The 25,958-nt window shown below is 49.1% G+C and overlaps 2 protein-coding genes across 2 annotated transcripts; both read right to left on the bottom strand.

Moving 5' to 3' along the window:
- Positions 1–5,418: 5,418 nt before the first annotated feature.
- On the bottom strand, positions 5,419–6,964 carry LOC120498865 (acrosin-like). Its single transcript, XM_039702053.1, has 4 exons — positions 6,672–6,964; positions 6,111–6,376; positions 5,765–5,910; positions 5,419–5,433 (listed from the first exon to the last, which is right to left on the bottom strand). The coding sequence occupies exons 1-4, from the start codon at positions 6,962–6,964 to the stop codon at positions 5,419–5,421; spliced, it is 720 nt and encodes a 239-aa protein (XP_039557987.1).
- Positions 6,965–16,466: 9,502 nt separating this feature from the next.
- Positions 16,467–25,017, bottom strand: LOC120498864 (acrosin-like). The gene is made up of 5 exons (XM_039702052.1): positions 24,933–25,017; positions 18,101–18,316; positions 17,499–17,785; positions 17,098–17,243; positions 16,467–16,640 (listed from the first exon to the last, which is right to left on the bottom strand). The coding sequence occupies exons 1-5, from the start codon at positions 25,001–25,003 to the stop codon at positions 16,467–16,469; spliced, it is 894 nt and encodes a 297-aa protein (XP_039557986.1). The 5' UTR covers positions 25,004–25,017.
- Positions 25,018–25,958: the final 941 nt, after the last annotated feature.

The following is a 25,958-nucleotide window of genomic DNA, read 5'->3' as shown; positions in this document are numbered from 1 at the left end:
AGACTTAAAGGACACTCCTGTAGGCAATACAGAGACCTGGTTCACTAACAGGATTAGCTGTGTTGCCAGTGGAAAGTGACATGCTGGATATGCAGTAACTACTACAGAGAGCTAATACAATCTAGACCCTTACCAACAGGCACCTCTGCACAGAAGGCCAAGAAAATTGCAGTGACCTGTGCCTTGGAAATGGCAAAAGGAAAGAGAATAAACATCTATACAGACTTGAGGCATGCTTTTGGAGTTGTGCATGCACATGGAGCCATCTGGAGAGGGGACTGTTAACCTCACAAGGAAAGAACATCAAACATGCGCAAGACATAATCTGGCTTCTAGAAGCAGTTCAGCTGCCAGAAAAGGTAGCAATTATGCATATTAAGGCACACCAGAGAGCGAGCTCAGAATTAGAGGAAGGAAATGAGCTGGCGGATAGAGAGGCAAAGGAAGTGGCGAAAGGTGAGGTAATTACTGAAGTAGCTCTAATTCCAGAAGGACAAATTTTCCTTGAAGGTAAACCAGAATATAGTAAGAAAGACAGAAAACTAATCAAAGATCAAAAAGGGACATACAAACAAGAAGGGTGGGCTACCATTGAAAGGAAGCTGGTAATCCCTTCCTATTTGTTGTGGTCACTAGTAAGGGAGGAGCACCAGAAAACACACTGGGGAATAGAGGGCCTGTACACCTTTCTGATTGAAAGAATCATTGCCAGGAATTTATATGTCACTATTACTCAAGTGATCTGACAGTGCGATCTTTACCTCCAGACTAACCCCAAGAATACCTCCAGACCAAAACTTGGTCAGATTGGGAGGAGCCATGGGCCTGGACAGAAGTGGCAAATTGGCTTTTCAGAACTCCCAAGGAAAGGGTGGGTATTGGTATTTATTAGTATTGACAGATATATTTTCAGGGTAGCCAGAAGCGTTCCCCACCAGAACTGTCAAGGCTCGAGAGGTGACCAGGGTATTATTACAAGAAATAATACCACACTTCCGAGTTCCAGCCACAATATCCTCAAATAGAGGGTCACATTTCATTTCCAGAATAGTGCAAGAGATTAGTAGCCATCTGGGCAGAGATTGGGAACTTTACACTCCATACCACCCCCAGTCGAGCAGCCAAGTGGAGAAAATTACTCATTTGATTAAGCAGCAGATTGTAAGACTGGGGCAGGAAGTTAATCTACCCTGGCCCTAAGCTTTTCCACTGGAACTCTTGTGAATTCGAACTAAACTTAGAACTAAAGAAAGGCTGAGTCCCTTTGAAATGCTTTATGGAAGACCATATGGAATACAAAAGGGAATGTCCACCCACACTGGGGAGGTAACATTAGCCAACTATGTGGTGGCTTTAATCAAACAGCTCAGAGAAATTGAAAAACATGTGTCTGGAACTTGGAGCAGGGAGCTAGATAGACCAGTACATAAAATACAGCCTGCAGATTAGGTATATGTTAAGCTTCTTACAGAAGAGACTTTGGAACCACAGTGGGAAGGACCACTTCAAGCGCTTCTCACCTCCTTCACTGCAATCAAGATCAAGGAGCAGAATGCCTGGATCCACCACTCTTGAGTGAAGAAGGCCCCAGAAGCCCCTTGGAAAGTGACGATGAACTGAGACTAAAACTTATTCAGGCAAAATGAGTATATTGCGGTCGGGGGTAGTTTGTAATTTCATTTACAAAATTGGTTTTTGTATAATTGTAATTGGAGTTTTGGGATTAAAGAGTACCTCTATCCAAAATGATGCTGAATGGCCTTGGTCCCAGGCTTTTAATCAGTATGCTGGATCCATGGGAGAACCTTCTGAGATAAAAGATTTAAACCTATCCACTGCAGTAATCCATGGGAATCAGGTATATGAGGAGCAGGAGTGGCAGGAATGGGAACTGTGTGCACTTCAAGGGATCAGAGGAGAAGAAATCAGGGTAGGATGCCAGGAGGTCAATGGGACCACTCATGAGAAACCAAATCAAATTAGTGTTTCAGCCTCTCCTGTATAGAGTGAGGTTTGTAATAGCCCAAGTAAATCAAACTGTTGGTGTAATTTCACATTAACACAGCCTGTAGAGGTGACTTGTCTTTGGGTTCATGACGTTACTGGGCTCTCATTTAAATTTAAAATAGAAGCTATACCTTTTACAATGGGAAGACCTCATACAACTCACACCAGTACTCAAGCAGTTCAGACCCAAACCAAACTTGAAACTAAAGTATATGAAATAGGCCCATATGTAGTGAGGGATATGGGTCAACAACAACTGTTGTTCAATCCAAAGTGGTCTCTCAAATGTGTTGAATTGCTAATGCAAATTAACATCTCAGAAATCCAACCAGACTGCTCCTCTTTCCTAAGAACAGCCTTTGAGGGCTGGACAATGTGGTTACAGAGACAAGTACACCTCAGAATCAGAATAAGAATGGATCTAGGATCTAACTGGTATATTAGGGACAGGATTAGGAGTTTTAAATGGAATTAATTCAGAAATACTGACTGTTATGAGTAGAAAATTGTCTATTTTTTTTAAGCTGCAGAGTTAACAAGTTAAACCAATTGCTGTTGCTAATAACTGGGGGGGGGGAGGTGACGTAGAGCTGGAATGCAAATAAGGAAGCCCCTCATGAAATCTTGCAAGAAAAACCCCTCAAACAATGTGCCAATCTGGAATTAAGAGATCTAAGTGATGTCTAAAGGTGAGTAACTTAATCCTGTATCTGCTAAGATCCTTTTTACCTCTCACCCTAACCTAAAAAGGATGTTGGCTAGAAAGAGGACCTTGAATGTCAGACTGAAAAGGACAGAAGCCCCAGCTCTGCCTGCATACCAGGGGACATAGCTGCATTCTTCCTCCTCCTCCGTGACACTCCTAGGAGCAGTGGCAGTGTGGGCACGACTTGTTGTTTCTCCTCACCTGAGCTGATTTTTTAAATAAAGGCATTAAAAAAGGAGAAAGATCTCTTGCCCTATTTATTTCACTGATGAACAAGCTGGCCACTGCAGCAGGTGGTCTAGCAAAATTAAAACAGTCCCTACAGTCATCTGTATTGTCATTAGGAACTAGCCAGTGGCAGATTTCAAAAGTACTGCCAAAGTGGGAGAAGGCCAGGGACCAAGACCACAAGTTAATAGTGGAAGCGCTTAGTACGGTTGAAGATAATGTGTCTTTAGCTTTCAGTTGTATACAAGCACAGTTATGGATGCAGGCAACAGCAGCTTTGATCATATGGGAAGGGGGTGAAGGTGATTTTCCAGCTGAAATTCAAAAGATTGTCTGGGATAATGTGATTGATTTTGAAAGAAAGTTTCAATCCTTATGGATGATGGTAAATTTTACCTATGATCCTGTTATGAATAAAAAGTTATCTATTTTTTTTAAGGTTCCAGAGTTAAAACAAGTTGGACCAGTTGCTGTTAAATTAGCTTCATTGTTGAGAGCTCTTCTTCAATTACCTGTTAATGGTTGGTGATTAACCATTGTCCCCCCATGTTTGCCAGGGAGGGACACTGGGACCCTGCAAGTACCAGGAGAATGGGAGTGGCAAGAGCTAGTATTCAGATGAGAAATGCATTGCACCAAATTTTGCAGTTTTCCAGGAAAATCCCTAAAAACAACGAGCCAACATAGAACTAGGAGACCTAGGTGATGTCTAAGGATGGCAGTGTAGTCCAGTGCCTGCTTGGATCCTTTTTTCTTCTCACCCTAACCTCAGGTAGGGGGGGGGGGAGGTGACGTAGAGCTGGAATGCAAATAAGGAAGCCCCTCATGAAATCTTGCAAGAAAAACCCCTCAAACAATGTGCCAATCTGGAATTAAGAGATCTAAGTGATGTCTAAAGGTGAGTAACTTAATCCTGTATCTGCTAAGATCCTTTTTACCTCTCACCCTAACCTAAAAAGGATGTTGGCTAGAAAGAGGACCTTGAATGTCAGACTGAAAAGGACAGAAGCCCCAGCTCTGCCTGCATACCAGGGGACATAGCTGCATTCTTCCTCCTCCTCCGTGACACTCCTAGGAGCAGTGGCAGTGTGGGCACGACTTGTTGTTTCTCCTCACCTGAGCTGATTTTTTAAATAAAGGCATTAAAAAAGGAGAAAGATCTCTTGCCCTATTTATTTCACTGATGAACAAGCTGGCCACTGCAGCAGGTGGTCTAGCAAAATTAAAACAGTCCCTACAGTCATCTGTATTGTCATTAGGAACTAGCCAGTGGCAGATTTCAAAAGTACTGCCAAAGTGGGAGAAGGCCAGGGACCAAGACCACAAGTTAATAGTGGAAGCGCTTAGTACGGTTGAAGATAATGTGTCTTTAGCTTTCAGTTGTATACAAGCACAGTTATGGATGCAGGCAACAGCAGCTTTGATCATATGGGAAGGGGGTGAAGGTGATTTTCCAGCTGAAATTCAAAAGATTGTCTGGGATAATGTGATTGATTTTGAAAGAAAGTTTCAATCCTTATGGATGATGGTAAATTTTACCTATGATCCTGTTATGAATAAAAAGTTATCTATTTTTTTTAAGGTTCCAGAGTTAAAACAAGTTGGACCAGTTGCTGTTAAATTAGCTTCATTGTTGAGAGCTCTTCTTCAATTACCTGTTAATGGTTGGTGATTAACCATTGTCCCCCCATGTTTGCCAGGGAGGGACACTGGGACCCTGCAAGTACCAGGAGAATGGGAGTGGCAAGAGCTAGTATTCAGATGAGAAATGCATTGCACCAAATTTTGCAGTTTTCCAGGAAAACCCCTAAAAACAACGAGCCAACATAGAACTAGGAGACCTAGGTGATGTCTAAGGATGGCAGTGTAGTCCAGTGCCTGCTTGGATCCTTTTTTCTTCTCACCCTAACCTGAAAGGATGTTGACTAGAAAGAGGACCCGGGGTGTTGGACCAAAAAGGCGGAATCTCCTAATCTCCCATGACGATGGAAGCCCCAGCTCTGCCTGCATACCAGCGGACACACCTGCATCCTCCTCCTCCTCCATGCCATGCCTGGGAGCAGCGGCGGCGTGGGCGCGACCCATCGATTTCTCCCCAGCTGAGCTGATTATTTTTAATAAAGGCATTTAAAAAGGAGAAAGATCTCCTGCCCATTCATTTCAATCCTGTTTCTAAGGTGGCCACTGCCTTTGTGCTTACTATATGCAATGTGTAATATGTAAATTACATATGTAATATGTAAATTACATTATCCATCCCATTATTACACTGGGATTAAATAATTAAAAAATGGTGCTCTGCCCCTCAGAACATAGGGTGTGGGTACGAAATGTAAATGAAAAGTGGCAAACAGTAAACTTAGAATCTAGTGTTGCTAGGGAACAACTAGGATTCATTTGTGAAAGCAATACTATCAGTGGTCAAGATGTGTGTCTTTACACTGAACAAAGTATTTGCCACTTCGAGATTCATCCAGTCATCTTGCCTTCACCTGCAAAAGACAGATGAAAACTGCCTTCAACAAGTCTTATCCCATGGTGTTCCAGGATCCTCTACCATTTTCCCCCCTCCCTGGAAAACAGTATCAAAGTTTGATCGAAAAGGGCAAAAATATTGGTGCAAATCTGTACAGTTTGTAGATGATTTGTTAATTAGCAAGTTAAGATAAGAAGGTTGCGGGAAGCCCCCAGAGCAGTCGGGGGGCAAGCTGGTGCTGGGAGGGCGACTGAGTGGCCAGGCAAAGCAGGCCCGGGCTGTGTTGGGTGGTGCTGCCCTGGCTGCCAGTGCTGTTGGGGGCTGAGTGGCTTGTGGCACACTCCTACCTTGCAGGAGTCGATGTTACCCTGTGGGTAACCAGCACACAAGTTGTACGGGTGGACTTCTCCATCATACCAGTCACTGCTGTTGCAGAGCTGGACATTGATGAGCTGGACCTTGGCCTGCTGAAGGTGATCAGCTGACTCTAGACCTGTGAGCAGGGAAAGGAGTGAGCCCCCAGCAGCACCCTGCCGGTCCTCCCTCCCTGTCAGGGGAATCCCTTTCCCTAGGGCCAGGCCCATCTTTGCAGGGTTGTATGTTCTGCAGCCTGGCTTTGGCCTCTGCTGTGGGGAAGCCCAAACCCTCTCCCCAGTGTGCTGAGCTGGCCCAGAAGTCGCTCTTGAAACTCACTTCTTGCAGTAGTGGCACCCCAGCCAGCAATCCAGCAGTTTTGCAGCTCTGAGACTCTTAGGGTGGGGTCAGCCAGGCAGGCCAGCTGGATGTAGGAGCTGCACAGGACAGGACGGTCCAATTGCATCAGGGCAATATCGTAGCTGTAGTCACTACGCTTGTAGTTGCCGTGTACGACCACCTTCTTGACACTGCGCACTTGTGCCCCAGGGCCCGGCTGACTTAACTGGGTGGCCCCAATCAACACGTACAGCAGGCTGATGTTACTGGAAAGGAGATGGAGAGAGGGCTGAGAGGGAGTCACAGCAGCCCAGCAGTTGCCAGACCTTGGCTTGGAAAGGCAGAGAGGGAGCAGTGCCCTGGCAGGTGAGTTCCCTTGCACTGGGCTCGGGGAATGCCAAGCTGGAGGTTGCTAGGAAGCCTGGCACAAGCTCAGGCTTCTCCTGAGCAGTGTGGCTGCCTGGCTGCCTAAGAGGAAAGGGAATGGGAGTAGCATGTGATGCTGCTGACAGGGCAACTGCTGGGATTGTGGGGATGTCCCAATTGCTTGCTCCTCCTTACTCAAACTTGTCGAAGCAGTGGGCTGCTGTGAGGACCCAATCTGCCGTGATGAGTGACCCTCCACACCAATGTCCCAGGCCTGGTACCCAGGGGTGCTGGATGCTGACGATCCAGGGCCATTCTGCTACCGCAGCTCCCATACCACCCACGATGCGTGTCATGCCGTAGTCATAAGCCGCGTCACCGTAGGAATAAGTCATGGGGCTGTTGACAGGTGGCGGAACTCGGAGCCCACATGGGTCGGAGGCCACAAGTCCATCTGCAAGCAGAAAGTGATTTCCGTGCTGCTTCATGGCCTGCTGTGGCTCAGGCTGAAGCTCAACCCTCTGCCCTCCCCACAAGGCCTTGCACGCACAGCAGGCCAGGGAAGCCCAAGACGTGCGCGTCTGTCCGTGCCAGCACCTGGTTGCTGGCAAGGAGCTGAGGCTTCCTGTGGTGGGTGGGAAGCTGTGGCCCGGCCATGGAGGAAAGGCGGGTGTCCTCCAGGGAAGGCTGCAAGTGCTGCAGTGGCTCATCTCCAGGGCCTGGGCCCACTTACCCGCAGGTGTACTGGATACTCTGTGCCAGCCCAGCCATGGTCAGCAGGATGAGGAGGCCAAAGCAATTCATGGCTGCCAGAGGCATGTGTCAGCTGCAAGCACTGAGGGCTCCGTGCAGCAGCACAGCCACAGCCACAGTGCCCACAGCAGCTGCGCTGCCCATGGTGCCCTTGGCCCTGGGGCTGATGTCATAGAGGGATGAGTTCCATGTTCTGGGCACTGTGGGGATCTGTGGCACAGGGCCCACTGGGGGAGGGGCAACATGGCATTGAGGAGCCATAGAATGGTTTGGGTTGGAAGGGACTTTGGAAATCATCTCACTCTGAGCCCTTGCCTTGGGCACAGAGGGATAGCTTGCACTGGCGAAAGCTCTTCTGAGCCTGGCTCAGAAGCTGTCCTTGAACACTTTGAGGGATGTGGCGTTGAAGTCCTAAGTCCTGATCAACAGGCCCTGACCGAGGCAGGAACAGCAGCTCTTGACGAGAAAGTTGATCTCTAGATTGACCTTCTAACTAAATGTTACCTATATCTGCTCAATGGCAAAACATGGATTTTCCTTTCCCTGTTTAGAAGCTGGACAAGGCCACATCTGGCCTTCTTTTGGTGTGTAGGATCACAGACAACTGCCTTGGATCCTCCTGAAGCCCTCCAAGGCCTTGGGAGCATCCTAATAGGAGAATGAAGCCAGATGTTCCTGCTCTAGTAGTTATAGTAACTTGTTTATTGAACAGTATAAAAAGAAGGCCCTCTCCCAGTGCAGTCAGAAACCTCATTGCCTGTAGGGGAAGGCACCTGCAGAATTTCCTACTTGCAAATAGTGATTCCCCAGTATTGTGACAGTGGCTTTCCCCAGGTGAATGGGCAGACCTCGATGATGGTAAAGTATTAGGATAACTTGTGATGTGTCTTTCTACACCACTGTAGGCAGTCTTTTAGAGTAATGATTAGATGCATTGCTCAGCTTATTCTTTTGCAATTCTTTGCAGTTTTGGATTACAGTAAATTACAGTTATTCCTGAAGTTGGTGTCTATGTCTTCTCTACTGACTCTGACTGTGGGAAAAGCAGGATTCCACACAGCTCTAAGCAACCTATGCTGTGCCTCAGTGCCTTGGAGTGATTTATTATGACAATATATTCAGATATCCTCTATTCTCTTTCCAGAAATTATTACTGTATCTTTAAGATGCTTCAACCCCAGGACCTTGAGTGTGTGAGGCAGGAGGAATGGAGTGCTTTTGTTCTGTGTGGGTGTTTTTTAAAAGCTCCCTGCCCAGGTTTTTCAGGGCTCTCCGTGGTGTGATTTTATCCTGGCTGGCTTGGTTTTTGCCTAGGCAAAAGTGTTTCCTTTCCTTGTCTCGGAGAAGCTGCAGTAGCGATTTTTAGGCTGCCTTGAGGCAAATTGAGCAGCTGCTTGTCTGAGACAGAAACGTCACACTGGCAACAGCAGAGCTTCACTGCTCCAACCCAAAATGTTTTATTGTGCTTTTTGTTTTATTAGTTGCTTTATAGTTTGATTTGTGATTTGGCAGTTTTCTTTATGCTGTTTTCTTATTGTCCCCGCCTTTTCCCAGAATTTTTGTCATCTTTTTTGTTGTTAGTTTCTAGTTTCTATTTCTCCAAATGTAAGCAGTTTACTGAAACTGTTTTTCTTCCCTTGGAATTTTATTGGTTCATACATTGTAATCCCTGCCTGGTTTTTACTCCCAATTCTCCTGATTTGTTAAAGATTGTGCCCTCCCCTGGAATGTGCCCCAAATATAAGTGCCCTTTCCCCCCTTGTTCAGGGTCCCGGGAGAGGAAAAGGGGAAGTTTACCATCAAATAAAGTTACCCTGGGACCTATGTGCTTCCCTGTGTTTTATAATGCACCAAAACAGCTGACAGCTGGGATTCAATGGAGCTCCAGGGGGAATCTGCCACCCCCCGCCCCCCTCCTATCATCAGCTAGCCGGGGGAAAGAGAAGCGTCACCTTAATAAAGGCATTAAAAAGGAGAAAGATCTCCTACCCATTTATTTCAAAACCACTGTGAACTGTGCCAAGCTGTGGAAAGAACACACAAAATGGCTTCAGCCCAGCTATTTCACCTGCCATGACCATTCTGCTGTTCTTTGCTGTGGGGAGGAGGTCGGCCTCATATGAGCCATGAGGCCTTTGTCTGCTGCTGGGCCTTTGTCTGCTCCATGAGGCTGCTGCCTTCCAAAGGGGGAGAAGTTGATGCCATCTTTTATCATGTATCAGGAATGGCTTTTCTCCAGCATTTTGGGTCTCCTTTTGTTCTGGTGGGGTGGTGAGATCTAACACTTTGATATGTACAAGTTATTTTCCTTTTATTTGTTCCTGCCTGTTGGCATTTGGTTTGTAAACAAAAATGTTGGGGTTTTGTTGTTTTTTTTTTTTTTCACTTTCATTTATTAGTATTCATTTCTTACTGGTGGAAAGGGATTCTTGAAGTCTACAGTCTAAAGGAGGTAACCCAGATGGTTCTCTTCTAAATTGTCTCAAAATGAGAAAAAATTTGTTGCCCAACTTAAAGGTGCAAGAGAAAGTGAAAAATAAAAAGAAAATAACACTCTTGTCTGAAAGACTTTGTACTGGCTACAACAGTCAATGGTTACCATGCTGTCTGTTCAATAATGGCTTCATGGCACCTGGGCATGTGTGCTTATCCATATATATTGGCAATCTTGGCCCTGGAATATATCTCATTCATATCAGGGATGCGAATCAGAATTGCTGGGTTGATATGCTCTGTGCTAATAAAAGGACATCAGAGGTAATGAGAGTTATTTGGGATGTATATTCTCTGCTGTTTTCCAGTGCTGGCCTCTGAGATGAATAGGGTAGGAGATCTTTCTCCTTTTTAATGTTTTTATTAAAAAGAAGCAGCTCAGGTGGGGAGAAATCAACGGGTCGTGCCCACGCTGCTGGTGCTCCCAGGAGTGGCACGGAGGAGGAGGAGGGTGATGCAGCTTTGTCCGCTGATCTGCAGGCAGAGCTGGGGCTTCCATCCTCATGGGACATTAGGAGATTCTGCTTTTTTGGTCGAACATTTCAGGTCCTCTTTCTAGTTAAGACCTTTTCAGGTTAGGGTGAGAAGTAAAAGGATTTTAGCAGATACTGGATTAAGTTTCTCATCCTTAGACATCACTTAGGTCTCTTAATTCCATGTTGGCTCATTGTTTTTAGGGTTTTTTTCCTGGAACGTTACAAAATCTGGTGAAATGTATTCTCATCTGGTACTAGCTCTGATGTCACTCCGCCCCTGCTACCTGCCGGGGTCTGGTGTCACCCCTGGCAAGCATCAAGGGGGACAATGGCTAATTACCAACCATTAACAGGTAATTGAAGAAGAACTCTTAACAATAGGTGGCTGCAACATGCAGGTAACCTTAAATTCAACAGCAACTGGCTCAACTTGTTTAACTCTGCAACCTTAACAAAAATTTGATAACTTTTTATTTATAACAGCCTCGACAGTCTTTTTTTGGGGGATTTATTAACAATCACATTCGTTCTGTTGGGGGAAAAGCAGGGGATGATTTTTCCCAGCCTTTTACCTCCTTCTTCCTCTTCAGATCTGGCATGTCACCATTTGAGAATATTCCATTCCCTCTGGATGTTAAAGATACCATATTTGCTTTTAAAAAATTCTGCTAGCTCTCCTGCATAAGACTTACAGCACATTTAGAATCAGGGTTGAGATTTCCAGAGAGGTTGTCCAGACATCTGCCCCAGTGGTGGAAAATCTTGAGTGGTGTGGGATGTGGGAGGACATAGGCCAAACCCTGAAGGAATTCTCTGCCCCCATAGATTGAAACTTTCACCCTGAAAAAATTCAGAATCCAGCTGAGGTGGGGAAATATATGAAAAAAAAAATTGTAATGACAGCTCTAAAGAGAAGAAGCTCATTGCAATGTGCTGGGCCTTGGCTAATGCTTATCATACACTGCTAGACACTGTAGGACAGCAAATACAGCCAGAGGGGCAGGAGGATGAATCAGCAGACACCCCAGGCACACTGGCTGCAGCTAAGCCAGTTGGTGAGCCTAAGCCAACAGCAATTACCCCTGTCCGGAGAAACCAAATCCACTCACCCAGTGGATGATGATGGGGGGTAAGGACCCTCACAGCCAGAGGAATTGGAACCAGAAATAATCACCAAGTCTTCATGAAATAAGTGGGCAGGAGATCTTTCTCCTTTTTAATGCCTTTATTAAGAAGAATCAGCTCAGGTGGGGAGAAATCGACGGGTTGCGCCCACGCCGCCGCTGCTCCCAGGAGTGGCACGGAGAAGGAGGATGATGCAGCTTTGTCCACTGGTCTGCAGACAGAGCTGAGGATTCCGTCCTCACGGGAGAGTAGCAGATTCCTGGCTTGTTTGTCTAACACCCCGGGGTGTCTCTTTAATCAGTATCTTTTCAGGTTAGGGTGAGAAGCAAAAAGGGTCCAAGCAGGTACGGGACTACACTCCCATCCTTAAACATCACTTAAGTCACTTGTTGGCTCGTGATTTTAGGGGTTTTTCTTGTAAAAACTAAAAATTCAGGGCGCAATGCATTTCTCATCTGCATACTGGCTCTGATGTCACTCCTTGGAGGGTCTGTCCTGGTGTCTTCTTGGCAAGCAGCCAGCATCAGGGAAACAATGGTTAATCACCGGCCATTAACGGGTAATTGAGGAGCTTTTCTTTGGCAGGGAAACCAAAGAGGTCGGACTGGTCTGACTTGTTTCTAACTCTGAAACTCAAAAAAATTACAACTTTCTATTCATAACACTTCATCCTTAGAAAGCCTTCACAATCTGAGAAAATATCTCAGCCAATGGCCTGATGAGTCTATATTATGTGGGTTGGTCCAAATCTGGGACACTGCAGGCTATGATACAATTTTGGATGGTACTGAAATGAGGCATTTTGGACCTCTGTCATGTGATGTATTGACCAGGGGATTGCAAGGAGGCCCAAACCTCTCAGCCTCTAGACACAGTTCTTAACAAGTATGAAGGAAAGATACCTTAACTCAGATCTTCAGCTGCAGCAAGGCCTCTGGAAGACCATGGAGCAAGGAATCCAATACTTGAGAAAACCAGCTGTGCTAGAGGTCCTTTTCTTAGATGATGACCAAACCCCTAAGAGTCCAGACATTGTAAAATGTATGACAGTGATGTGGCTCAAAGTTGCACAAATCCAGCCACGCATGTACACCCCTTTCATAGCAATGCTGCAGTGGAAGGAGAGGGATGAGACAGCAGTGCTGGGACAAAGAGGCTCCGGTACTATGAAGACACTGTTCATGGCCCAACAGAAGCAAAAATCTTAGCTGTGGAAACACACCTGGCAGCGCATATATAGAAAGTGAAAGACAGGACTAAAGAGACCCATCAGAAACTCAGGAAGGAGATGAAGAGGACCTTCTTTAAGTCTCATGAGCACAGTGCAGATGCCCTCTTATCTGATGCAGATGGCCCCAGCTAGGGACAGGGGGTACACCCCACAAGCTGACCTGTGGTTCTTTCTGTGTGAGCACAGGGAAGATATGAGGTGAGATGGAAAACTAATTTCTGTCTGGCAGCACAGGTGTGTAAATTAAAGGAGGAAACTACTAACAAGGGAGTTCCACCATAAGGAATGCAGCTACAGTTTCCTGTAGCTGAGCAGCCAGGTAAAACAGAAGAGATGTTGATATGTCCTTCCCCTTGAAGGAACTTCTGGGATATTCACAGAGGGAGTCAATGGTAGCCAGGAGAAGAGGGGCCCTGGCCTCCAGCCAGGTAAATGCTGGGGAAAATTGCGTCTTTTGGACTGTGTGGATCCAATGCCCTAGCACAACCGAACCACAAAAATACAAGGCTTTGGTTGACACTGGTGCATAATGTACTTTAATACCACTGGGACATGTGGGGACAGAACCTGTTTCTATTGGTGGGTCAACAGGAGAGTCACAGCAGTTGACTCTGCTGGAAGCTGAGGTACACTTGACTGGGAAGGAGTGGAGTAAACACCTTATTGTGACTGGTCCAGAGGTCCCATGTATTCCGGGAGTAGGTTTCCTCAGGAGTGGTTATTTCAAAGACCATAAAGGACTCAGGTAGGCTTTTGGAATACCTGCTGTGAAGACAGAGTGTCCTCTGTCTTTAGACACCTTGCCTGGTTTCTCAAAGTACCCTTCTGCAGTAGGACTCCTGAAAGTAGAACAGCAGGTACCAGTGGCCACCACTATAGTACATCATTGGCAATACCACACAAACCGAGACTCTGTGATTCCTATACATAATATGATCCATGAGCTAGAGAGTCAGGGAGTGGTCAGTAAGACCCATTCATGCTTCACCAGTCCCATTTGGCCTTTGTGCAAGTCTGATGGGGAATGGAGATTGACTGTGGACTATTGTTGCCTAAATAAATTTATACCATCACTGAGCGCTGCCATGCCGGACATGCTGGAGCTCCAGTATGAGCTGAAGTCTGAGGCAGTGAAGTGGTACTCCACTACTGACATTGCCAATGCATTTTTCTCCATTGCTCTGGCAGCAGAGTGCAGGCCCCAGTTTGCCTTCACCTGGAGGGGTGTGCAGTATACCTGGAACTGACTGCCCCAGGGGTGGATACACAGCCCCACCATCTGCCATGGGCTGATCCAGGCTGCACGGGAAAAGAGCGAGGCTCCAGAACATCTGCAGTACATCAATGACATCACTGTATGAAGGAACACGGCAGGGGATGTTTAGGAGAAAGGAGAAAGAATAATCCAGAGTCTTCTGAAAGCAGGTTCTGCTATCAAATGAAGTAAAGTCAAGGGGCCTGCCCAGGCAATTAATTTCCTAAGGGTTGTTATAGATGGATAATGAGATGATTGGCTCTCACAGTTAAGGGATAACTATTGTGTGAATATTAAGAAAAGCTTTAGTGATGTATAGTTATGTTATTTTAGTTTAGGTGTCCTCTGTTCTCCCCATGGTTCTCTTTTCTCCCCTGTATTGTGACCATCAGACAGCCGGGGTGGTTTAGGACAGGTAAAAAGAAGGCATGCACATGTGTCCCCTGCATGGGGCAGTTGAGAATGGAAAAGCTTGTTGCTAAGGGGGTGCAGCATGGCAACACCTGATCTCCAGTCATATTACAAGAAAGCAGACTCCACCGATAAATGGCAAAGAAGAGCTGACTGACAGACTTTAGGAGGGGCCAGGGCTGGCTGATGCAACCCGCAGGGGTATAAAAGACTGAGCATCCATCTTAAAGATGAACTGGCCACGTGGTATGCATGAAGGCAGTTCCCAGTGCTGCAGCTTTTTCCTTATGTAGTCCTTTGCTGTATTTTTGTTAAGGTTTAATAAACCTCTTTAAATTTTCAAAGTGAGCAGTTGTCTCTCACAGGGTAAAGTGGCAAGATGGATACAGACAGATGCCAACAGATATCATTAATAAGATAAGTGCTATGTCCCCACTGACCAGCAAGAAAGAAACACAAGCTTTCCTAGGCACTGTGGGCTTTTGGAGAATGCAAATCCTGGAATACAGCCAGACTGTAAGACCTTTCAACCTCATGACACAAAACAAAAATTGTTTTGACTGGGGCCCTGAGCGACAGCAAGCTTTTGAGCAGATCAAGCATGAGATTGCCCATGCAGTAGTACTTGGGCCTGTCAGGACAGGACATGATATGAAGAATGTGCTCTACACCACAGCCGTGGAGAATGGTCCTTCCCGGACCCTCTGGCAGAGGGACCTGGGAAGACCTGAGGCTGACCTCTGGGTTTTGGAGTCATGCATACAGAATCTGAGGCCAGCTACACCCCAACTGAGGAAGAGATTCCTGCAACTTATGAAGGGGTTCGAGTTGCCTCAGAAGTGACTGGCACTGAAGCACAGCTCTTCTGGTACCCTGACTACCAGTGCAGGGCTGGATATTTAAAGGAAAGGTCCCTGCAATACATCATGCCACAGATGCTACCTGGAGTAAATGGTTCACCCTCATCGCAGTGAGCTTGAATAGGAAACCCAAATTGGGATCTTGGCAGTCATCACAAACTGGTCCAAAGGCAAGAACTTTTGATTATCATCAGAAGAGGAAGAGCAGGTGACATATGCTGAGGAAGCCCCACCATTTAACCAGCTACCTGAAAGTGAAGGATGGTACATCCTCTTCACTGATGGATCCTGCTGTACTGTAGGGACCAGTAGGGAATGGAAAAGAACTGTATGGAGCCCTATATTGTGAGTTGCAGAAGCTACTGAAGAACGAGGTGGATCCGTGTAAGAAACATATCTGTGAGACTTTCTTGTCAAACTTTCATCCTTCCCAACAGATCCGGTCAGATTGCAGAGCTGAAAATTGTCCAGCTGGCTTTGGACACTGCTGTGTAAGAGAAGTGGCCAACACTACCACTACACTGACTACGTGGTGGCAAACAGTCTGAGGGTGGCTGGAAAGGTGGAAAAAGGCCAAATACAGTGTAGAGGAAAACCAGTCTGGGCTGCTGAAGAATGGCAAGACATCAGTGCCTGGGTAGAGAAGCTGATCATTAAAGTCTGTCATGTATATGTCCCTGTGCTGAAGAGTCAGGCAACAATGAACAGGTGGATCAGGCTACAAAATCAAGGTGTTACAGATAAATTTGGATTGGCAACACAAGGGGAAGTTGTTCCTAGCTCAATAGGCCCATAATACCTCAGGTCAGAAGGGCAGAGAGGCTACCTAAGACACAAGACTGAGAGGAGGATTTACCATGGCAGTCTTCCAGATTATCCATGATTGTGAGATGTGCTGATAGGACAAGGGAAAATGGCTTTGCAGTGACAGACAGTAGCTTTGTACATGTCTTCCCTGAGGAGTTGCAGGATGCCCTACTGTTTATTTTTTCCCCCAAATGAAAATTCTGGGGTTGAATAAATGGGTATAAAATCTCCGGGAGAATTTGTACAGTACCTATATGATTTGTTAATTAGCAAGGTAGGTGTCAGCTTTTATCCTGTTCACTTCTGAGGCTTGATGTAGCAGGTTCGAAGGAAGCCGTGGTGGCTCAGAGCACTCTCCTCTCTCACCAGGCACTTTGCAGCTCTTTGGAGCCCCTTTGTGCCCCCAGGCTCATTCTGCAGGTGTGGAATATGGAAGTCCTTGCCTTGCCCAGGAGTCAGAATTCAGTCAAAAAGATGGTTCCCGGTGATGATTGGTAACTTCCCCTCCCCGCCAGAAAACAATTTCTGTGCACTGAGGCACACCCTGGAGGCTGCCCACCCTGGTGCACAAAAAGCACTTTAAACATTGTTTGTGCCCATGTGGGCTAGAATCCAGTCATAGAAGTACTGAGTGGAGGTGTAGATTCCAGGACGCCTTGCTCTGCCACAGCTTTTTCCCCAGCTGGTCACTCCGACAACCCACCAGTAATCAGCATGGTTATCTTGGCACATGAGAGGACCACCACTGTCACCCTGCAGCAAGAGCACAGAGGATTAAGATGGTGTTGGTGGCACCTGCCAGCACTGGGGCTGTCTCCTTCTCTCTCACAGCTCCTGCCAGAGCTGTATTCTGGGCAGAGGAAAGCTCTGCTCAGGGGCTGGAGCCTCCAGAAGCTTGGCTGTGAATGGCATGGGGTCCTAAAGGGTAGGGCTCTCTGTGTTGTCCCTGCACAGGACTCCTGGATGTGCAGAGGATGGACGTTTGGCACCTGGACCTCTGTGCTGCCAAGAGCACTAGCTGGGCTTTCTGGGCTTTTGGCACAAGGGGAGTCCTGGGCAGGCAGGTGTGGATGGGGAGTGTGTGGGAAGCCCCCAAAGCAGTTGGGGGGGAGCTGGCCGGGCAAAGCAGGCCCTGGGGTGGGGTGTTGGGGTGGTGCTGCCCTGACTGCCAGTGCTGCTGGGGGCTGAGTGGCTTGTGGCACACTCCTACCTGGCAGGTGTCGATGTTGCCCTGTGGGTAACCAGCACACAAGTTGTATGGGTGGAGTTTCCCTGAGTACCAGAAGGTGCTGTTGCAGAGCTGGATATTGATGACGCGTACCTTGGCCTCCTGGAGGTCATCACTTGGGGTTTTATCTGTGAGCACAGAAAGAAACGAGCCACGAGCAGCTCCTTCCCAGTTCTTTTCCCTTGTCTGTGGGGGATCCCCTTCCCTAGGATATGGCTTTGCCTCTGCAGAGGCACTGGGGCCCTCTGACCCTGCTGCCTGCCTCTGGGGAGCAGGCCAGGCCCATCTCTGTAGACGTCTGTACGTCCTGCAGCTTGGGTTTGGCCTCTGCTGTGGGGAAGCCCAAACCATCTCCCCAGTGTGTTAAGCTAGCTCTGGAGTACCTCTTGGAAACTCACCTTTTGCAGTGGTGGCACCCCAGCCAGCAATCCAGCAGTTATGCTCCTGTGACACTGACACTCCTAAGATAGCATCGGCCACACAGGCCAGCTGGACGTAGGGGCTGCACTGGACAGGCTTGCTCAGCTCCAGCAAGGCAATGTCATTGCTCATGTCACGTCTCTGATAGTTTTCGTGACGCAGTAACTTCTTAATTTGGCGGACTTCTGCCCCAGGACCGGGCTGACTTAAATGGGTGGCCCCAATCACCACGTAGACCATGGTGGTGTTACTGGAAGGCAGATGGAGAGAGAGCTGAGAGTGAGCAGAGCCACGTGCCACAGCAGCCCAGCAGTTGCTAGACCTCTGCTCTGTCAAGGCAGAGAGGGAGCAGCGCTCTGGCAGGTGTGAGTGCCTTAGCACACCTTAGGCTGAGGGAATGCCAAGCTGGAGGCTGCTAGGAAGCCTTGGCACAAGCCCAGGCTTCTCCTGAGCAGTGGGGCAGCCTGGCTGCCTGAGAGGAAAGGGAATGGGAGTAGCAGGTGATGCTGCTGACAGGGCACCTGTTGGTGTTGTAGAGATGTCCCCATTGCCTGCCCCTTCTTACAAAATGAGGTCAAAGCAGTGGGCTGCTGTGAGGACCCACTCTGCCCTGATGAGAGACCCTCCACAGAAATGCTTTGTGCCTGGTATCCTCGGATGCTGGATGCTGACCATCCACGGCCAGGCCCCTGGCTTGGCCCCTGTGCCACCCACAATGCGTGTCATGGCATCATCATGAGGTATGGAGTCAGACACCATGGGTCGGAGGCCGCAATTCCATCTGCAAGCAGAAAGTGATTTCCGTGCTGCTTCATGGCCTGCTGTGGCTCAGGCTGAAGCTCAGCCCTCTGCCCTCCCCACAAGGCCTTGCACGCACAGCAGGCCAGGGCAGCCCAAGGCGTGTGCGTCTGTCCGTGCCAGCACCTGGTTGCTGGCAAGGAGCTGAGGCTTCCTGTGGTGGGTGGGAAGCTGTGGCCCGGCCATGGAGGAAAGGCGGGTGTCCTCCAGGGAAGGCTGCAAGTGCAGCCATGCCCCACCCCGCCAGGGCCTGGGCCCACTTACCCGCAGGTGTCCTGGATACTCTGTGCCAGCCCAGCCATGGTCAGCAGGATGAGGAGGCCAAAGCAATTCATGGCTGCCAGAGGCATGTGTCAGCTGCAAGCACTGAGGGCTCCGTGCAGCAGCACAGCCACAGCCACAGTGCCCACAGCAGCCGCGCTGCCCATGGTGCCCTTGGCCCTGGGGCTGATGTCATGGAGGTATGGGTTCCATGTTCTGGGCACTGTGGGGATCTGTGGCACAGGGCCCACTGGGGGAGGGGCAACATGGACTTGAGGAGCCATAGAATAGTTTGGGTTGGAAGGAATCTTGGTGATCATCTAACTCCAAGCCCCTGCCATGGGCAGGGAGGGATAGCACTAGGGATCTCAGGGAGGGATTGGGAGGGTCTTGTACTAGACCCAGTTGTCCAGAGTGTCCAGAGCTTGGCTTGAGAGCAGTCCTTGAACAAACTCATACCAGTGCCTCAGTACCCTCACAATCCAGAATTCCTTCTTATGATCTTATCTACATCTACCTCTGTCACTGTAAAGGCATTGGCCCTTGTCCTGTCAGGACCTGCACTTGTAAAAAGGTTCTCTGCTGCTTTCTTTAGGGCCCTCTTCTTGCAGGATGAGGCTCTGCAGTCCCTAGGGCAGGCAGCAGCTGAGGAATCCCTTTGGGGCAGGGAGCTGGGTGTGCAGCTGCAGCGCCAGCTGCAGATTGAGCTCTGGCTGGCAGGAGCCTGGGACCAGAGGCTGTGAACTGCCCACACTTTGCATAACAGAGAGCACAGGGAGCTGTGGCACTGGCCAGGGATTTGAAAGAACACAGCGTTGCAGCAGGAGCCAGGGGCTGTTTATGGAATGTGACATCTGTGAGTCTGCTGGGAGAATCCTGAGGTTGAATGGGTATGGAAACCTATTGGTTGTTACCAATATCACTGAATGGGACGTGCTGTGGCTTGTCTGGCTGAGCCAAATAGCGGCAACTGTGGTGTTTTCACCCCACAGACACTCTGGCTAGCTATAAGTTGCAGCTGGGCATGTTGGGGCAAGCCTAGACATGTCTGAGCTCCAGTGCTTACAGGCTAGAGCTTGTTGGTAGAAGAGGGTCACTCCTCAGGCCTCACTGTGCTGGAGAAACCTTTTAAGGCGATGGTGAAGGAAGGAGTCGGCCCTGATGGAGGGTTTAATCCAGAGTTTTTATTCAGGACCGCATGGCCCCTGTATGTAGCAACAGCTCCACAAGGACTCCCTCACTGTGTGCAGTGCTTGCCCTTTTACCCAGGGGAGAGGGGGAGGGGAAGGAACACAGGGACCACCAATCCAGGTACAGGGGGAGAAGGCCTCAGGGAAAAGGACACCTGGATGCCCCAATGCCTTTCCAAGGGCGAGGAGCATCTTTTGAATCTGCACAATCACTTGATGCTCCTCTGGAAATTCTGGGTTGATAGACAGTGCCCAGCAGGAGTTAGGGTTGGGGAAAGGAGATGTGATTGACACCTGGGAAGGACCAGGGTTACTGAGGCAAGCCATGACATCACACTGCAACAGAAACCTGCTCTGACTGGGTGAGAGCAGCATTGGTAGGGAGTCAAACAGGGCGACCATTGGATTGTTGGAGCCCCCTGTGCCTCTGGAATGGTCACACAGGGGAGTTTCCTCAGCACTATGGCAGCCCAGATGGGACTGTAGAGAAGTACCCTTAGAGCCTCGCTCCACCAAACATGCAACTGTTGGCAGCAGGTGAGTCCACCGGGATTTTTAGAGCAGGAAGGAGCTAAATGGGGAGTGTTACAATTCCATGCACAGACTCGATGTAAATTGTATGGGTGCATTTGAGCCTTTCTATTGTTGTAGCATTTGGTGCAGAGTTGATGAAATCACTGGTAGAGGGTGAAGGCATGCACAGCATGATCAGTGTAAGGTGGCCACAGAGGAGTTGTGGAGGCCCCTGTAAGGTGCGAGGTGGGGGGCCCTCAGTCTCTGCTAGGACACTTGAGTCTCCGCTTAAAGGGTTTTGGAGACAGGCACAGGGAGAGCCTTGTATGCCTTGTGCCAGGGAGAGTTCCTGGGCACACACAGAAGGGGGTGGAAGTCCCTTTTTGGCATAAAAAGGAGTTTTACAGCCCTTGTGATTTTTGACATGATGGGAAATATTCTTTGTTATAGATGAAAAATGAAAAATAGCCAATTTTAATAAAAATATAAAAATAAAATTTATTTCACGACCGTAATACAGTCTCAACAGCCACCAACCAAATCGGACAGTGTACCACTCCTGGGAGGTGATGCGGGTGAACGTGAGATTGGCCTCGCTAGTACCAATTCTACCCTGTCCACACTGGCTGCTCCGAGGCAGCAGTTCTTATACAGTTTATTTCACCCGAGGCAGGATGTCTTTGTTTCTTTCTGAGTTCTTCATATTCAAGTTGGTTTCTTTCTTTGGCTCAGGCTGCACAAAGCCTTCGTCAGGGAATAGAATAGCACACTTCCCCAATTCCCAGAATCTGTCATTCAGATGGAAGGTGTTGATGGCCCTGGTCCTCTCAGATAGGTATCTTGTCCGGGCCATCATCGCTTGGGCTTCACTGGGTGTAGGTTCTTGTGAATGCCCATCTCCTGTGCAGCCAGAGTTTCCTTTGAATGCAAATGTGGCGGTGCCTCTCTGTCCATCTGCCGCGGTTTCTCCATCCTGGGGAAGAATCTCTCCCCCCTCTTGTACACCAATAGTTCATTTTATACATATATATTTTGATACATCTTTTATTCCCGTGAATTACTAACCATATCTATAACATTCTGGTTCAGAGGATGAGAACAAGATCCTCTGTGGCTGAGTTTGTGCAACACTGACAGAATTTTGCCAAGACAGCACAGTAAAGTTGTGCCAGGGTGATTCGGTGACTCTAAGCTGGTTTCCTCACTGGGCAGGGTAATGGCATTCTGCAGCCTTGAGTGAGACTCTTGCACCAGTGTTGTAAGCTAGCAACCGCTGACTTAAGTCAGGTGGCAGGGACCAGTACAGATGTAGGGTGGTTGTTCTCAGCACAGCCCATCTTGATTAACACAAAGGGAAAAGTGCCACCCACTGTGAGACTCCACTGGCCTGGAAGCCAAGAGAATGTGCTTGGCACATGTCCTTCCCAAGGCATTCCAAGATCCTCTACTATTCCCCAGCCCCAGTATAAAATTTTGATTGAAAGGGTTTAAAATTAGAGTGCACATTTGCACAGTTTGTAGATGATTTGTTAATTAGCGAGTTGAGATAAGAAGGTTGTTTCCCATCCTGTCATGATTATCTACAGCCCTCAGGCAAACAAGCACACCATGCTGCAGTTTGCCTCTGTGCAGCTGGCTCTTTGATTGCTCCTTCTCTCCATTGGCCAGGCTTATACAGCCCCTCTCATCTTCCTTGACTCCCCCTTTTCTCTGCCCTTGTCACCTCCCAAATATGGAGCCATGTCCAGGCATCATTTGCCCCTGGCTCACAGGGTGGTTGTGCCTGTGAACAGCCTTGGTGTTGCAGGTGGTGTTGGCCTACTCACCTTGGCCTTCCACAGAATTCCTGGTGTACTTTCCTACAGTTCCTGCCAGGTTCCTCTCACCAGAATGACCCCAGCAGTTCCTCTGAGTATCTGTGAAGTGTGACCACTTGGTACGTGAATCCCTCTTTGCTGCCTGTGAAATCTGGCTCTGCCTTAGGGCACTGGCACTCCAGTCAGGAGCCAGGAGTTTCCCTTGTCATGTCTGGGAGTTTCCCAGATCTGTTCCCTTAGCCCAGGCTCACACCAGGCCCTAATTAGCAGCCCATGTGTATTTGAGCACCACCCCCAAGGTGTCAGCTTTTATCCTGTTCACTTCTGAGGCTTGATGTAGCAGGTTCCTCCAGGCCATGGTGGCTTAGAGCACTCTCTTCACTTTGCAGATCTTTGGAGCCACTGTGTTCCTTTGTGCCCCCAGGCTCATTCTACAGGTGCTGAGCATGGCACTTTTCTTGCCCAGGATTTGGAATTGTGAAAAGGTAGTTCTCTGTGAACAAAGGTAACTTTACTTCAACAATTAAATCAACTCCAGTGTGTGCATGCACAGAGGAGAGGAGTGTGGTCAGGACCACAGAGCAGGGTTTTGCCCCTGAGGCTGCCTTTGGATCAGCAGGCTTTGCCCAAGCAGGATACACTTGCTGTGCACTGCAGTGTGCCGTTGATGTTGCCCACCCTAGTGCTCAAAAAACATTTTCAATTGTCTCCAGGCCGATGTGGATGCCAATCCAGTCATAGAAGTACTGAGTGGAGATGTAGATTCCAGGACGCCTTGCTCTGGCGCAGCCTCTTCCCCAGCTGGTCACTCCAACAATCCAGAAGAAATCACTGTTTTTATCCTGGCACATGAGAGGACCACCACTGTCACCCTGCAGCAGAGCACAGAGGATTAAGGTGGTGTTGGGTGACATGTGCCAGCACTGGGGCTGTCTCCTTCTCTTGCACAGTCCATGCCTGAGCTGTACCCAGGCACTTGAGCCTCCAGAAGCTTGGCTGTGAATGGCATGGGATCCTAAAGGGTAGGGTTCTCTGTGTTGTCCCTGCACAGGACTCCTGGATGTGCAGAGGATGGATGTTTGGCACCTGGACCTCTGCGCTGCCAAGAGCACTAGCTGGACTTTCTGGGCTTTTGGCACAAGGGGAGTCCTGGGCAGGCAGGTGTGGATGGGGAGTGTGTGGGAAGCCCCCAGAGCAGTCCGGGGGGAGCTGGCTGGGCAAAGCAGGCCCTGGGGTGGGGTGTTGAGGCGGTGCTGCCCTGGCTGCCAGTGCTGTTGGGGGCTGAGTGGCTTGTGGCACACTCCTCCTACCTGGCAGGTGTCGATGTTGCCCTGTGGGTAGCCAGCACACAAGTTGTGGGTGTGGACTTCCCCTGCATACCAGCCACTGCTGTTGCAGAGCTGGACATCAATGAGCTGGACCTTGGCCTCCTGTAGGACATCACTTGACTTTGCAGCTGTGAGCAGAGAAAGGAATTATCCCCCTGTAGATCATTGCCAATTCTGCTCCACTGCTTTAGGGGATCCCCTTTCCTAGGGCATGGTTTTGCCTCTGCAGAGGCACTGGGGCAGAGGCACTGGGGTGCTGTGATCCTGCTGCCTGCCTCTGGGGAGCAGGCCAGGCCCATCTCTGCAGAGGTGTATGTCCATCAGCTTGGGTTTGGCCTCTGCTGTGGGGAAGCCCAAGCTGTCTCCCTAGTGTGCTGAGCTGGCTCTGGAGTCTCTCTTGAGAACTCACCTCTTGCAGCAGTAGAACCCCAACCAGCCACCCAGCAGTTCTGCAGCTCTGACAGGCTTAGGGCGGGGTCAGCCACACAGGCCAGCTGGACGTAGGGATTGCAGTCAACAGGCTTGCTCAGTTCTACCAAGGCAATGTCGTTACTTTTGTCACTTGGATTATAGTGTTCATGACGCACTAACTTCTTAATCCGTCGCAGTTGTGCTCCATGTCCTGGCTTAGTCAACTGGGTGGCCCCAATCACCAGATACACCATGCCAATTTTCCTGGAAAGTAGATGAAGAGAGGTCTGGGAGGGAGCAGAGCCACGTGCCACAGCAGCCCAGCAGTTGCCAGATCTCTGCTTGGGAAAGGCAGAGAGGGAGCAGCGCTCTGGCAGGTGTGAGTGCCTTAGCACACCTTAGGCTGAGGGAATGCCAAGCTGGAGGCTGCTAGGAAGCCTTGGCACAAGCCCAGGCTTCTCCTGAGCAGTGGGGCAGCCTGGCTGCCTGAGAGGAAAGGGAATGGGAGTAGCAGGTGATGCTGCTGACAGGGCACCTGTTGGTGTTGTAGAGATGTCCCCGTTTCTGGCATGTCTTTACCTGATGGGGTCAAAGCAGTGGGCTGCTGTGAGGACCCACTCTGCAGTGATGAGAGACCCTCCACAGAGGTGTCTTGTGCCTGGTATTGCAGGATGCTTAAGGCTGACGATCCAGGGCCAGGCTCCTGGCTTGGCATCTGCACCACCTACGACGCGTGTTGTGCCATCGTCATGATCCATGTACTCATAGTCATACACCATGGGTCGTAGCCCACATATCCCTCTGCAAACAGAAAGTGATTTCCATGCTGCTTCATGGCCTGCTGTGGCTCAGGCTGAAGCTCAGCCCTCTGCCCTCCCCACAAGGCCTTGCACGCACAGCAGGCCAGGGAAGCCCATGGGGTGTGCGTCTGTCCGTGCCAGCACCTGGTTGCTGGCAAGAAGCTGAGGCTTCCTGTGGTGGGGGGGAAGCTGTGGCCCGGCCATGGGGAAAGGCGGGTCCCCTCCAGGGAAGGCCGCAGGTGCTGCAGTGGCTCCCCCCCAGGGCCTGGGCCCACTTACCCGCAGTTGTCCCATGACCCGTGCATCATTCCAGCCATGGTCAGCAGGATGAGGAGGCCAAAGCAATTCATGGCTGCCAGAGGCATGTGTCAGCTGCAAGCACTGAGGGCTCCGTGCAGCAGCACAGCCACAGCCACAGTACCTGCAGCAGTCGTGCTGCCTGTGGGGCTCCAGGGCTGATGTCACAGTGATGGGGGTTCTGTGTTCTGGGTACTGTGTTTTTCTGTGGCACGGGACCGACTGCGGGAGGCACAACATGGAATTGGTGAGCCACAAAATGGTTTGGGTTGGAAGGGACCTTGGTGATCATTTGGCTCCAACACCCTTGCCTTGGGCAGGGAGGCATGGCCTTCACTAGAACCAGTTGTTTAGAGCCTGGTTCAGAAGCTGTCGTTGAACACTTTCAGGAATAGGACATCCACAGATGCTCTGGGCAACCCATGCCTTTGCCTCAGGACTGTCACAATCAAGATTTCCTTCCTTTGATCCTAGCTGAAGCTACCCTTATTGTAGCAAGACGTCCCCAGTGGGGGACTAATGAGCATTGACTCCATGATTCTGAGAAGGCTGATCAATTGCTTTATTATACTATACTGTTAGGAATATTAGTAATTCGTGAAGATAAATAGTATATAAAAATATATATGTGAACTGCAGAGAGAAAAAGGGGGGGGGGGAATCCCTTCGTTCCCTTTTAGGTTAAAAAATCCAACAGGATGACGAGATCACGAAGCCGCAGCAGATGGACATCTCAGTATTTGCATCCGAAAAGAACCCCAGCTGCACCAGGGAGGAACATTCATCAGCACCTACGCCCAAAAGACACCAGGTGCTGATGGCCCAGACAAGATGCCTATCTGTGGGGACCAGAACCATCAAACACATTGAATCTGAATGCCAGATTCCGCGAACCCGAGAAATGGACCATTCCACCCCCGACGAGGCTTTGTCCAGGGAAAGAAACCACCTTGAATATGAAGAACTCAGAAGGAAACAAAGACTTTCTGCCGCAGGCCAAATAAACTG

This window comes from Passer montanus, unplaced genomic scaffold, assembly GCF_014805655.1.
Source record: "Passer montanus isolate IOZ18808 unplaced genomic scaffold, ASM1480565v1 scaffold153, whole genome shotgun sequence".
Taxonomy (NCBI): domain Eukaryota; kingdom Metazoa; phylum Chordata; class Aves; order Passeriformes; family Passeridae; genus Passer; species Passer montanus.
This window is presented reverse-complemented; position numbering and strand designations above follow the sequence as displayed.